This window comes from Pygocentrus nattereri, chromosome 18, assembly GCF_015220715.1.
Source record: "Pygocentrus nattereri isolate fPygNat1 chromosome 18, fPygNat1.pri, whole genome shotgun sequence".
In the NCBI taxonomy this organism is placed as follows: domain Eukaryota; kingdom Metazoa; phylum Chordata; class Actinopteri; order Characiformes; family Serrasalmidae; genus Pygocentrus; species Pygocentrus nattereri.
In genome coordinates this window covers 38,197,912-38,213,415 of record NC_051228.1, presented here as the reverse complement: position 1 = coordinate 38,213,415, position 15,504 = coordinate 38,197,912, and the positions used below count along the sequence as shown (strand labels likewise).

Here is a 15,504-nt window from a genome sequence, read left to right as displayed (position 1 = left end):
GAGAGAGGGGGGGGGGGGGCGAGAGAGAAAGAGAGCGAGAGAGAGAGAGAGAGGGGGGGGAGCGAGAGAGAAAGAGAGAGAGAGAGAGAGAGAGAGAGAGAGAGAGAGAGAGAGAGAGAGAGAGAGAGGGGGGGGGGGGGAGCGAGAGAGAGAGAGAGAGAGAGAGAGAGAGAGAGAGAGAGAGAGAGAGAGAGAGAGAGAGAGAGAGAGAGAGAGGGTTGAGTAACCTTGTCCATCAACTGGGATGCGTCTGTTGCCCAGAAATTCAGTGTTGAGGTGAACAGCAGGGCCTGAGAGGAGACATACAGAATGCTGTTACTCAGTCATCCACCAGGGGGTGCCAGAGACTCTTTCGTACTGGGCATGGCATTGAGTGCTGAAGAAAATCTGATAAAGGATCCAATTCCATTTGTACTGCAGGACAGTATCGATCTACTGTCAGCAGTTTCAGTTCTTCAGCTCCCGATTAATCGCCCATGCTGGGAAGGAGAACTGACAGAACTAGACCGGCCTAATTTAATTTCAATTAGCGATACTAATATTTCAGATTCAGATTCCTTTACTGATCCCAGGAGTGGAAGGTGGAGTTAAAGCAGTGGATGGTTAAGACAATCAATAAGCCATGAGGCGACAATACAGCAGTCTCTGCTGCGGCCTTTCCAAACACTGTCTAAGGAAAACGAGTAGCTTCCATACAGATGAATGGCCACAATGAGCCTCAGAAGTTACGAAGCTGGTAAAAAATGATTAAAACATCATAACACTACAAAAACTCTCTGCTGTCGGAAGAAAACCTTGCATCTCCATTTTTGTCACAATTTGACAATGTCTGCTGTCCTTTCCATCGTGTAAAAACTTCATGATGAATGGACCAGGAGAAACGGCCCAAAACGACTTGGAGAACACTCTGGTTCCATTGACTTCCATTAAAAGTAAAGTGGGTTTTTCCCTTCTCCTGTAAAGTCACCATCCTGGAGACACACGCACCCTCTTGCTTAAGAAGGCTGAGGTTCTTCCACAAGGTGGAGGTCGTAGAGAGAATTACCGCTCTGCAATGCTCTCCAGGTTTCTCGGACACTAGAGGGCGCTCCTGAGAACGTCCAAAATGAATGGGATAAGATGGAGCATTTGAGCAAAATCAGAGTTTATGATTTTTTTTTTTTTATTAATGTAAACGAAAGCATTCATCTCCTGAACACAGAGCAGCATCACACATTTTAACACCGCTGTTATATTTTTAAGAGCTTTTAAACTCGAGCTACAGGAGCTTAAAAGGCGTCTCATGTCTGAACAGCCAATGAGCTGCTCCGCTCGCCAACCAATCAGCACTCAGTAGCAGTAACGCACGCTCATCTATCTTCTAACTGAATATTGTCTGTCTGCTGGTAAAGGGAGGCTCTGAGCTGAGACCTTCTCTAGACAATAGACAAAGTCGCTCTGGAGAAGAGCGTCTGCTAAAAGCTGTGAATGTAAATGTAATGTTGGCGACCTGCTGCCCAAAACCCCTTTGCTGTAGAAAAAAAAGAAACGTACAGGTCAGTTTGTACTGAAATACGAACCTTCTACCCTCTAAAGTTAAAGAAAACTCTGAGTGAGTGATTAGAAACTATTTTAGCTCCTTTTAGCCATTTAGCTCCACCCCCTTTGGCTGAGGACTCGCTCACAGGCGCCCTCTGGTGTTTTCAATATAATGAGGACAAAAGAGATCCGGCTCCTCATCCACCGACTCTGACCCCACCAACAGCATCTCACACACGCATGTCTGGGCACTCCAAATTTCAGAACAGGAAAAATTAATGTTTATAAACAGAAATAAAACTGCATTTCTGATACGCCTCTCACTCTTACGAGGAGTTTTACGGAGTTTATTACGGAGGAGTTCGAATTCTCAAACATCAAATAGAAAAACAAACATCAAATAGTGAACTAGATACTTTAATAAGCTGTTTACTTATTTGTTAACATTATGCAGGCTTTTATTGTTTTAGTCCGAGCTCCTTATTAGTTTAGTCCTAAGAAAAGCAGCACTGAAACACAGCAGCCAGAGGTTGAGATCTTCCCTCTGAAATGAGCCCCTCTAATAAAAGAGCATCACTTCATTAACAGCTACTGGCGCCGCTCTGTAGGCGACCCTGCCCGTCTGCAGGGACAGCAGAGGAGGGGAAAGTTCAGCTCCTCACTGCTGGGCTTTAGTTACATTTAGGGATCATACGCCTTCAAAGAGGGGGGCAGTTATTTATTATCACCCCCCCTAATTCTTCAGTGATATGAAGCTGAAGTCAGAGATTCTCCAGGTTCTTGAGAATTTTCCCATTCCACCTTAAATGGAGCAGCAGTTACATTCTGGCTCTTCAGGCGTCAGAGCTGCCAGACTATTTAAGGTGGAACAGGAAAGTTAGCTCACTGGCTATTGAGACATCAGCATGCTGTTAGTGATTTTTATGCTTGTTATGAAGAAAAACGACCAAAATCCACTGAAACAACACTAAACTAAGAGAATACAGTGGGGAATTTGTGGGTTTCTTTGGTCTCTTGTTCTCCGGCTCGCCGGTTTTTCTGTTTGTCTCCGTTTGGAGGGTCATGTAGCCCCAACACTTCACCCCACCCCTCTATCTCAACGAGAATCAGGACACCCACCCCTAGACGTGAACGCGCAAAACAGAGGGCGGGCCTCAGTGGCAGGGACGAGGGGCGAAACGGGCCTTGGTCTCAGCTAACTAACGAAAACTTGCAGCTTTCTAACTAAAACGTACACGACTGAAAACGTTTCTGAGGTCGTTTATGAATCCCAGGGGTTAGGATTAGGATTTTGGAGGTTTATTTCGTGAGAGGATGGCACGGCAGTCACAGTCTGTTTGGGACATACTGCTCAAACCATGAGACACTTTAACACAAAGGATCTAAACCTCGGCACTGAAAACCAACGTGAATCTGGCCGGACGTCATGACAGGCGTCATTACACGTCTACTGCTCAGAAAAATGACGAGGCTCAGTGTTATTCTCACTTAATCATTTTAAATAATTATTTCATTTCAGTTCATCTTAAAACGGGGGCTGGGACACTCACATGGGTGACAATGAGGTCACACACACGAAGCTCAGAGACCAGCGTAAAAGATTTACAACACAAGAACACGTTGCCCTAAACCCCCATCCAGCACTTCCGCTCACCCTAAACCCTGGGAGGCTCAAGAGCAGAAAACAATAGAAAAGCTACTGAGGCTGAAAATTATGCAAAGCAATCAATTCAACCTCCAGAGCAGTGTGTGTGTGTGTGTGTGTGTGTGTGTGTGTGAGCGTGTTCATACTTGTATTGCTATACTTGTGAGGACCCCATGTGACTATGCTAGGTCTATATGAAATTTTTGCTCAAGTGAGGACAATTTGCTGTTGTTTTCACCAGAATTATGTATTTATTTGAAACCTAAAAAGCAGAAAAATTGCCTTTTGGATACTGAGATTAAGGTTAGGTTTAGGTGCAGTATTATTTAGCTAGTGTTAGTAACACAAAAATCAATAGAAACCTATGGACGTCCTCATATGTATAGCAAGACAAACGTACGTATGTGTGCGTGACAGACAGAGAGAGAGAGAGAGAGAGAGAGAAAGAGGGGGGGGGGGGCAGGGAGTGATGGAGTGATTGAGTGAGTCAGTGATTGAGTGAGTGAGAGAGTGAGAGAGAGAGAGGTGTGAGTGAGTGAGTTGGGGAGAGTGAGTGTGTGAGTGAGAGAGAGGGAGGGAGAGAGAGAGGGAGGGAGGGAGGGAGGGAGAGAGAGAGAGAGAAAGAGAGGGGGAGAGAGAGAGTGTGAGTGAGTGAATGAGAGGGGTGTGTGTGTGTGTGTGTGTGTGTGTGTGTGTGTGTGTGTGTGTGTGTGAGAAGGGGAGGTAGGGGCGATAACTGTGCTTGAAAGTCTCTCTTACTGCACCACACCGGTTCTACAACCTCACAGTTCTTTTCCCTCTTCATGCAAATAAAAGTGTACCAGGAAAAAAAGAAGAAAATAAAGCACATTCCTATCTGTCAAAGGCCAGCGGTCGAGAAACCGTGTGGGAAACAAAGGAACGTGGGCGTAGAGAATAAAATAAGAAAATCCAGCACGGTCCAGCATCTGAACGTCTGTAACCTGAAACCCTCGATCAAGCAACCACAGCAATAAGAAAACAGTCGGCTAAGCGTCAAATCCACCCAACTTCCACAAAGACATCCGTCCAGTTCGCTGCGCTACAAACAGGAAGGCGTCCACTATGTAGCACACACTCCGGCTACAGGAGGCTCCACTCCCAGGTAGGAGTGGCCAATATGATAATGATACTGTATCATCAAGATAATCACAATAACAGGACGATGTGCAAAAGCCTGTTTAATTCAAAAGAGATTTCTTCCAGGCTCCCAGTGGCCGAGTCTCACAGAGTCCCTGAGAATGTAAAGAGCTCTGCTGAAGCAGCTGGTCAGCGGCTGCTGAACAGAAATCAGAACATATTTTCTTATATTTGGTGAAATTCTTACATCGAGGCGGCTGCCAGTACAATATACGCTGAGATGGGAGGGGGCTCAGAGTCTGAAAATGGGAGAGGAAAACAATATGGACCACCAATAATTTGACCAATCAGGAATCAGGACAGGTAGGCGTATCCTCTTACGTACCAATCATGGTAACAGGTAAGATAACACCTGTTGCCACAGCTCTTCAAACAAAGAGCTGAGACAGATACTGCACTGCACGGCCTCAAGTGGCTTACTGCTCTTCTAAACAGCAAATGTGACAAAAAACGGTGATAAAACACAAATTTTCAGTTAAAAATTTAAGCGATTATTAATAATTCCACAGGAACTGTAGTTCATTTAGAGCAATGGCTCCCAAACTGTGGTAGGCAGAGCAGTTTGGGTGGTGGGTCATTCTCAGCACTGCAGTAACACAGACCAGCACAACACACACATTAACACACCACCACCACGTCAGTGTTACTGCAGTGTTGAGAATGATCCACTACCACCACCACCCCCATATTATATACACACACACACCGTTGTTGATTTTTATTTTTCTACATAATTTCAACACACCACCTGTCCTTTACGTTGTCTGAAGATTCCAAGATGAATAAATCAACAGAAACGCTCTAAAATCACTTGTAATTAAACATTTTTTACATTAACCTGCATTGAAAGTTAAGAGTGTTTTTCTCTTCTGCTGTAAAGCTATTTTATTTTTTTCTTTGGACAGTGACTATACATTTTATATACACACATATATACACCCCAGAAAAATATCCTAACATGCATTGTGATATTCTCAAGTACCACGACAATTTCCCGCCCCGACTCTCAGGGAGAAGTTCATTTCTCCGTGAAACACTTCCTTTTGAGAAAAAGCAAAGGGCAGCTTCCTGTTCAGTGGCGTCAGAGCTCACATGGAAAACGAGGTCACACAGAAACCCTGGTAGAAACGGATCACAAGAGAAAGAAAGAACAGAAGGGACAGAAGGGACAGAAGGGAAAGGACCAACAGGGACACCGTCTGAAAGAGAGTGAGAGTGATACCTTTGATGGAGCTGGTAGGAATGATGCCTTCCGCTGTGCCGCCATAGCCACCCGATACGATGCTGGTTTCATTGAGGTTGGGCCCAGATACCATTACCTGCTGCAAATCCTAGACAGACACAGACAGAGCCGTCTTCAAGTCTCACCAAAACCTTGCTGAGGCTTAGTAAGGAGAAAACCAGACTAGACTAGACTACAACGCACAAAGCAAGTTATTAGAGGGGGGCAGGGAAGGTCTACATCAGGTGGGCAAGTTTGAATGGACATTTTAATTTCCTACTGCTCGCTGAAACTCTTCCAGACCCTCTCCCACATTTTTACTGTATTCTCTGCCAAACAGGCATCATTTATCATTTTTCCAACCTCTCGGTTATACCTCAGAATTAAAGACGACCCTGACCCTGACCAGGTATCGGTATCAGGGCAACATCAGCAGAAAACGCTGGGCTGGATATCCGCGAGATTAAAAAATGACTCAATAACTGAATCTAATCTTGTAACCATGCTGGTGCCCACATGCACATTGTGTGACGTATTTCTTCCTACACAGGGCACATTTTGCTTTGCCCATCTGAATTTTCATGACCACATCGTATGGCACGTTATTCAGTAACTGCATGAAATAAATGTAATTTACTCATTTATTATTTTTGATAAAGCGCCTAAATTATCAGAACGTGTGTTTTATGATCTCCACATGTCACTACACGCTTACAATTCACGGCTGAAGGACGTTATTTTCTAAAAGTGATGTTTCCAGAGCAGATCACTGAAGAGACGCCGTCTGTTTATAGTTTAGAGCCCAGATTTGGGGAAAAACGGGTCGACTTTCAGTAGAAAAACAAAGTTCAGCTTCTTTTATTATAAGGGTTTAAAATGACGTCACCGTCTATTAGACTGGAGAGAAGAGCTACAGCCTCACACGACGCCCAGCTTCTGAATGGAGCTTATGGAATATGAACGTTATGAAGAACATGATGAAGTACGGTTTGGAGCCACCGGTGGTCCCGAGGAGCTGGAAAGGTTAAGCAGTTTGAGCACCACAGCCTACAGACGCCTGCTTTTAAGCCGGAGTTACACTAAAAGATTGTAGCCTGCGTTCTCACTCAGGCTGTGCTGGTTGGCTCTAACCTGCAGGCTTTGGGCCAGTTGGAGTTGATGGTTGGAAAAGAAAAGCTTGCGTTGCGTGAGCGGCGCCCGACTCAGAACGTGATCTATTAGTGTAGAATGGCCATCGACCCACTCTAAACGGACCCCCCACAACAGCCAATAAAAAGCGAGCGCGCAAAAAAAGTAAACAAAGCAAGTAAACATGTAGAAAATGTCGAACAGACGTTTAATAGTGTGTAGTTGAGCATTTTAATGAATTAAGTTGAACTAAAGCAATAAGGCACAAGAGACCGCGCATTACAGTGGTTTTATCACAGGTTATCAGGCATGAGTAAAAGCCTCTATCCCATGATAAAATCTCTGTACCGCACAGCCTGAAGTGGCTTACTGCTTTTATAAACAGCAAATATGATAAATAATAAAACACTAAATTTTGTAGAAAATAACCGAAGTGATTATAAATAATCACCAAAGTTTTCCATGAGGAAATGTAGAGCAGTGGTTCCCAAACTGTGGTCACATACTTCTAGGGGCACAGCAAATGATGTTGGGGGCACACCAGAAAAGAATGAGTGTCATATTATGGTCATTTATTCTTTATTTCCTACTCGCCTCACAATTACAGCAGTAATTCACCGAAACAAGCAGCTCTGCACTTCATTCATGATCTCCTGAGCAAGAAATCCTTAGTAAGGCCGCTACGAGCGGATGAATACGGAGTTTAATCTCAAGTCAGTGGCATGTCTATGGATAGCGTTGTGCTCTGATGCGGATGAATGAGTGAGGAGTGGGATATTTATAACATCCAGCACGACAGACCGGAACTCTAACGGGAATTCTGCTCTCTGTTTAGTGTTATATGAATGAAAGGCTGTGTTGGTGATGAAGGCATTCCTCTCCAGGTCTTTCTGCTCATCACACATTCTGGAGAATCTAACTTACAGCTCATTAACGCGTTTATGGCGATCTGTCCTTTGCATGAATGGAGTATCATTTAGTAGCTGTTGGTAAGGCCAGTATATTTTGTGGGTTTAGTTCACGGATGTAGGATTAATGCTCATCATTTTGGTTGTGCGTTTCTAGAGCAGGTTCGTTCTACAGAAACGTCCACTTTTTTATCCACCCATAGGAGTCACTGGTGTTACTGACTGTCATCGGTGTTCCTCATAATAAAGGAAACGCCAGAGACGTTTTTAATGATCAATGCATTTTACAGAACATCAAACCACACGCTGTCCATCAGGGAACGTCCACTAAAATATGGAATTTAATCCATTTGTGTTTCTATTTTTTCACAGTGACCTCAGAATAAAGCCGGTCACACCAGTGACGTCAGCTAGAAGCTTCATATGAGATCATGAGCTGAGTGAGAAGATCTCTGAGAACTGAGAGACACAGTGGACTCACCATGAGCTTTTCTTCATAGATCCTCAGAAAACAGGTCAGAGGAGGTCGAGTGACGTCATCGGCGTGACTTTTATTTCAGAATAAGAGATTTTATGTTATGCAGCAACACCAGTGACGACTGCTGGGGGCCACAACTTTCATTATATTTGTTTTCTTTATGTCATTTAAATCATAGTCATGTATAGATACTGCAGTTAAAACTGCAGAAAAACTTTTTTTTTTAACCTGAACATACGGCGCATATGTTACAGTGGTACATTCTGAAATTTCTGATTGTATTTATGTACCACATTAAACTTTTTTTTTTTTTAGTGAAGAAAATTTGGCTTCCTATAACGCAGACCCATTAAGAACTTGCCCACTGGCATTCAGTGAGCACGCCAGAAACGGCCTATTCATCATTTTAAACAGGGTGCGCTCGTGAGTGGGCAGCAGGAAGCCGCTCTGATTACATCAGTGCAGTAAATGGCATCCGATGCCAGATAGCCCTAACAGTCCTGTCCCACTGAGCAGGCCAATCATCTCCTCCAACCAGTCGAGCAAAACAAAGGCATGGGAACATTACTGACGGGGCCATCAGCTGAGATCCAGCATTTAGGTGGAGCTACGTCGCCTACAGGGATAAGCATGTGGTATCATCAGCATTCGCTTGCGCCTGACGTTCACTCTGAGAACTGCAACACGTCACGAGTGCTGATGATAGATTAGTAACACGCTCGGTTTATGAACACAACACACACAGAAGGTTATGAGGAGCAAAAATCCACTGGAACCATTCCTAGGGCTTTAGTTGAGCGTTTCTTCTGTTGGGACCGCCAAATTTGGGACCGAACTAGAGGTGAAAGACGGCTAAATGACCTGGACAATGTCAATAAAATAGTCTGAGATCTTTATACAGTTTCCCCTGAACTCCTGCTCCCACTTAAACCCTCGGAAAGGTACCAAATTTGTGATTTCCTGATATATTTATCTCCTACTCAGCCCCTCTCGCTATTCTGGAGAGTCTCTCACAGCATTTAACAGAACAGAAGCCCACCAGCTCTTCACGTCAGGGTGGGTAAAGGATCCCATGGCGCTGCATAAAGAGGAGAAAAGCTCTGATCATACGAGGGAAACGACATCAGCTCATTAACACAGATGTGAGCAATGCTGGCCTTTAGAGAACTTTAGCTGAGAGATGAACAGTCGTCCCCCTAACGGAGCTGCAGACCACCGGGATAACTTTACTCTCTGTTTCTGATTTAAATGACGTTTGAATGGAGAAACAAACGTTAAATATCAGACTGAATGTCGTGGGACGGAAAACGACGTCGTGGGACGGAAAACGACGTCGTGTGTCGACAGACGTGATTCTGTAAGTTTGCTGGTGCAGTTAGTTCAGAGTTCAGCTCCAGTCCTGAAACCCCTGTCCTGCATAACTGTGGCTTCCCGGTTAAAATTCCTGATATTATTAGCTGATTAATCCCTTCTGGAGCTGAACGAGGCGTGAACATCAGAGAGAAACACTGAACTATACAGAGCAGCGGCTCCAAACCTGGAGTGAAAACACGGAATTAAAGGTCTGAGCGTCTCTCATCTCTCGGATTCGGTCTTCAAAACGGCGGCCCCTAGAGGTCACGCGAAACGCGAGAAGATCCTCGAACTGATGTATATGAACGCTGTTCCACATGGATTTTTATGCTGTGTTAATTACATTGTTTCTAATATTTAGTTGTCAGTTATTAGAACTGCAGGAACGCAACAGGATGTTTTTCAAAACTAACAAATGAGAAATATGGATATTTAGTTTTCCAGTAAGATAAAAGTCCCATTTTAACAGCCAAATTAAAGCAGCTCTGCTAATAATCCTGAAAAACATCCTGGGAGTTCTGCCAAAACCAGGGGCCAAACAACACAGTTCCCCAAACACACACACACACACACACACACCCCCGTCACAAACATATACAGACACATATACACACACAGACTCTCCGTCACAAACATACACACACACACACACCCCGTCACAATCACACACACACAGACCCTCCGTCACCAACATATTCAGACACACACACACAGACCCTCCGTCACAAACATACACACACACACACACACACACACACCCCGTCACAATCACACACACACAGACTCTCCGTCACCAACATATTCAGACACACACACACACAGACTCTCCGTCACCAACATATTCAGACACACACACACACACACCGTCACAAACATATATACATACACCACAAACACACTCCCCAACACAAACAAACACACACAGAGCCTCGGTGGGCTCTAAACCCTCCACCAGTGCTCTCCTCACCCTTTGGCCTGGGGGGCGCCCTACCTTCTCATCTAATCCCCACTGTACCTGTCGAGCCTGCACAGACATGGGTGGAAAAGGATGACATGAGGAAAAGAAAATGAACAATGCATAAACAAAAACAAGCCCTGATAAAAACAAATGAATAAATAAACAAAAACTAAATAACAGTGACGATGAGAAACTGGGCTAGCAAGGCATAGAAACACTGAACCGACATCCATGAAGCACAAATTTCAGCAAGCCTAAAATCTTAACATCATAAATATTTGGACACCAACAGGGTTATATTCGTTTTCGGGGTCTACCACAGCACACGGAGTTTGAAATTCAACCATGAACGTGACCTCATTTTAATGAATGTATGAAAGTGGCTCTAATTCTTACACAGCCCAAAGTCTTTAATCATCATTCAATTTCAACTCCAACGCTGCGCTACACAGCTACAATAACAATAACTCTGTCTGAATATTTATGGACTTGACTGCACATATCATACACAGTATTAAACACAGGGAAAACACTTCTCAGCAGATCTCTGCCTGTTCAGTGAAACTGCACAGCAATGACATGGAAACACAAAGGAACAGCAGATACGGTGAGAAGTGGGTAAACAGTAATACAGAAACTGTACATTTAAATCAAACATTGAAAAACAATTTAAAAAGTGCATTAACACTGAACTTTGATCAAAACGAGGCATTTTGGTGCATCCCATCAGAGTAAAGTGGGCAGGGGGGCTTACATTATGCACCCACACGCATTCAAAAGACTGGGGACTTTTATAAATCGATTACGAATCCTAGAGATAATTTTCAGGGTTTATTTTATAAGCGAGGAGAACGTCAGACGTTGAATAAGCTGTACGGGAGGTCTTCTACTGATCTGAGCCTGCGTAGGACAGAATTCACACTGTGGAGACTCACTTTAAACACACAGAACAGACACTTACGGAGCCCCGCTGGTGACATTCCATATGTGTGGGCACGCTGTATTAACACGGGGGAATGAGATCCTAATGTGTGGCCATGACTTGGGCTACATTTACACAGCAGGCAAAAGAGGCGCAAATCCAATGTTTTTCCTCATGTGTGACACAGATGTGTCATTTGTGTGTCAGTGTGAGCAGCAAAAGCTTTAATCTGACATTTCCAATTCCGATTTGAGGCGCTTTCATATGTGGTACTGAAATCCGATCCGTATCCGATCTGCGGCCGTGCGACTCTGAACAGCCAGATCGGAATTCATGCGACTTCTACGTCAGTCCAACTCGACCTCCGTCTTCGCCTCGTGCCGCTGACTCAAGGACATTTAGGCTGATACTTCTGTAGCAAAAAGGAGAAGAGACTCATCGCAGCCGCTCGAAGAGGTTTTGAACGAATGGGCCGGACGCGGCCGAAGGAGCCCGAGGCTGGAGCGTCTAGAAGAGGCCGTGACCGAATAACGGGCCCTTTTTACGGCGAACTCCAGAACAATTCTGGGTGATGAGCCCAGCTGTGAACCACTGGAACGTCGTAATCGCTCCTGTGGTGCTGGCGAAGATGAAACCGAAGCTCCGGGAGTGACAGGCATTCGCTGGCCGTCATGACCGTTTACCTCTGGACGCGCCGCCGGCCGGTTTAGGAGCTGACCTGTTCAGACTGTCGCATCCAGATCACATTTAAAAGATCATCTGAACAAACAAAGAAATCAGATTTGTACTGAGTCAGGCTCATGACTTAGTAAGGCAAGGTGAAATCATGTGGCCACGCAATAGGATCTCCTTCCCATGCCTTACTAAGTCGTGGCCATGCATTGGGATCTCATTTTAAAGCCTTACTAAGTCATGGCCATGCATTAGGATCTCATTCCCATGCCTTACTAAGTCGTGGCCATGCATTAGGATCTCATTCCCATGCCTTACTAAGTCGTGGCCATGCAATGGGATCTCATTTGCACACCTTATTAAGTTGTGGCCATGCATTAGCATCTCGTTCCTACGCCTTACTAAGTCAGGGTCATGACTTAGTAAGGCATGGAAACGAGATCATGCCTTGCTATATCGTGGACACGCATTAGGATCTTGTTCCCATGCCTTACTAAGTCATGACCATGCATTAGGATCTCGTTCCCATGCCGTAATAAGTCATGACCATGCATAATAAGTTGTGGCCATGCATTAGGATCTCGTTCCCATGTCGTAATAAGTCATGGCCATGCATTAGGATCTCGTTCCCAACTCTTACTAAGTCGTGGCCACGCATTATTTTTATAATAATTCAAAGTGAGTAATTCAAACTGAACTCGTACTAACCCTAAAATCTGTGCCTCAGTTTGCCCCTAGTGCTCATGCAGGCTGTGCGCGTGGTATAAACCTTAATATTAATATTATTAAACATTAATATTAGTATTACACCACTAGTACACAGATTTTTACTAAGCACGTTTCATTATTTATAAGCTGTCTGATCTCTATACTCCACAGACAGGGCAGCTCGTGTGCCGCTAAGCTTGGGTCAGAGGTTCTAGTCCTCATTTAGATTCAGCTTCAATCTGGTACGTCTGGTATCAGCTAACTAACTTCACAAGCTCACTGCTCTCGAGCGAGAAGCTGTGAGATGAAATACATTACAATGTGGCGAGGTTAGAAACTTTAGCTGAGCTACACACACTAAGCTTTTTGTTGTTTATCTTAACCCGTTAAAGGGCCACAGCCGCTTAACAGGCCCAAGGTTTTATTACAAACTTCTACAACCTAAGAACAGCTCAGCTATATATATAAATAAATAATAAGCCTTAGCGTGTAATAGGCCTGGGATCTTAGGGGGTTAAAGACTTCATGCTGACCGTCTTTTAGAGCTTTTTGTGGTCTGGTTTGGGAACTGAATTGAATGTAATAAGAAAACGATGCTGAGTGGTGCTCAGAGACATTGAGCAGAGTGAGAAGTCACTGACTGTAAATATCTGCAGCAGTGTGTGCAGCGTCATTAATAAGACCTTCGAATTGGACGTAGGTCATCGGCGCAGCAGCCTTATGAGTCTAATGTGATAAGTAATAAGTTAAATAATAATTCATACAAAATGTCAATTATAGTCACTAATTATCTTTAACGCTTTTCTAATTCGAGCACCACATTTGACTAAAAGATAGCAAATGTGATGTTTTGGAGATTATTACCTTTTAAAGGAGTTATGCCCGATTTCTATATCCATACGAAATGTAATATTCGGCATAGGGCTGAACAATTTGGAAAATATCTAACTGCGAATTTTCCGACAAATATTGCGATTTGCATTTTTTAAAAACTGATTCTGAGGCTCGACCCCTGAACGCAGTGCATCAAACTGCCAGTAAGCTGTGGTTGTGATGTCACAACACATGGAGGTTTAACTGCCTCTGATTGGTCCAACTCACCTACAGGCAGTTCACAAACCGTTATTAGGTTCCATTTCCCCTCTTAAACCTTAGAACGTCTTTGCTGATGTACACACTGAATAAAGATGGTTCTTCAAGGGTTCTTCAGCAAAGACAGTGGTTCTGAGCAGAACCATAAGGACTCAGAAACCCATTTGCATGCATAAAACGTTCTCTGCGTGGTGAAACGGTTCTTCAGATTGATGAAGAACGTGTTGTATGTGGTTCTGTATAGAACCTTTTTGAAGAGAGTTCTCTACAGGACCAAAATGTTCTTCTATTGTTATAAGCTCGACATCAACAAGCAACTAAGTAACAACAGCAGAACCATTTTTGATGCTGTACAGAACCACATTCTCCACTCTGAAGAACCGTTTCACCACTCAGAGAACTTTACACACATGCACATGGGGCACTGAGCGTTCATGGTTCTGTATAGAACGACTGTGAAGCCTTGAAGCCTGTGAGAACCTTGAAGAACTACATTTTTAAGAGTGTCACACTATCGAATTGTTTGGGTAATAATTAAAGGATACGGTTGAAAAACAAAACAAGCGGTCAAGCAAAATCACTTTAACCCAAAACCCTTACAGAAATGATCAATGATTGAAATGATGAATTAATTATTATCCTCAAATTATTATGTTTATTAAACACTTTGTATATAAAGATTCAAAGAACCACTACATATTGAGATGCAGCCCAGGAAAGCATCACATTACAGTTCACAGAAAACGTGTTGTCACTTATCACCTTCGAGTTCTTCTAACTTTAGAACATCATAACAGACGATAAGGGCGTTCGCCTTCCTGGCCAATTAATCACAGGGCGCCGAAAAGCCTTGAGAAGCCTGCAATTTGCATACTTTTCTGTTCTATCAAAAGATACGGGACAGCAAAGTGCCATCTGTCACTGTCTGACTCAGCCAAGCGCCTCGAACACGTGGCTTGAGAGAGTTAATCAGGCAACAGCGTCTAAAGGAACAGCGTCTTGACTGTTTGTTGACCAATAAAGCTGCATCTGGATGGAAATAATGTTTTCAGTAGTGTCAAAATGAGTCCAAACGGACCTCATTCCATCTTTTAGACACAATATTTCCATAAATGTTCAAATGGGACAAACGGGCTGGAGTTTAGGGAACCAGCCCTGTGACCGCAAGGTTGCCGGTTTGATCCCCTCGGCCGACAGTCCATGACTGAGGTGTCCTTGAGCAAGACACCTAACCCCCAACTGCTCCCCGGGCGTTGTGGATAGGGCTGCCCACCGCTCCGGGCAAGTGTGCTCACTGCCCCCTAGTGTGTGTGTTCACTAGTGTGCATGTATTAGGGTGTCTCACTGCACGGATGGGTTAAACTTTGAGGTCTAATTCCTCTGTGTGCAGCACACAGTAGGCTGATGGTTCTGAATTCAATAGGCCATGATTTCTTAACACTAAAGCATTTATCCTACGTAATGTGCCGAGCTCTTACGTCAGCGTGATAATGAAACTACTGCTGCGCCTTGAAGTAAACGACCACTTTGGTCGGCAAACAGCAATGTTTGCCTAGCATTCCTTTCCCGGATCTGGAGGCTTTGCACTGTTGCTTTTAATAGGTGTGTCTTGGGACAATGGAACCCCTCCACCTTCTGTTTACCAAAGGCTCAACACTGGGAGAGCTTTTTCCTCTCTCCTATCAACATATGGCCATTTACAAACCCAAGAGAGGAAACCATGCAATCTAACAACGACTGTC

At 44.1% G+C, this 15,504-nt stretch overlaps 1 protein-coding gene across 8 annotated transcripts in view; it reads right to left on the bottom strand.

Annotated features, from left to right (window-relative positions):
* arfip2b (ADP-ribosylation factor interacting protein 2b) overlaps positions 1–15,504 on the bottom strand; it is a 47,165-nt gene that overhangs the window by 18,312 nt on the left and 13,349 nt on the right. For 2 of the 8 annotated variants that reach the window (XM_017717102.2, XM_037547553.1), the window contains exons 3-5: positions 10,378–10,434; positions 5,544–5,652; positions 228–290 (exon numbers count right to left, since the gene is read on the bottom strand). In XM_017717102.2, the coding sequence (XP_017572591.2) occupies positions 228–290; positions 5,544–5,652; positions 10,378–10,434 (229 nt within the window). The remainder of the gene's footprint in view (positions 1–227; positions 291–5,543; positions 5,653–10,377; positions 10,435–15,504) is intronic. The other 6 variants (XM_037547557.1, XM_037547554.1, XM_037547555.1 and 3 more) reach the window with 6 other exon arrangements.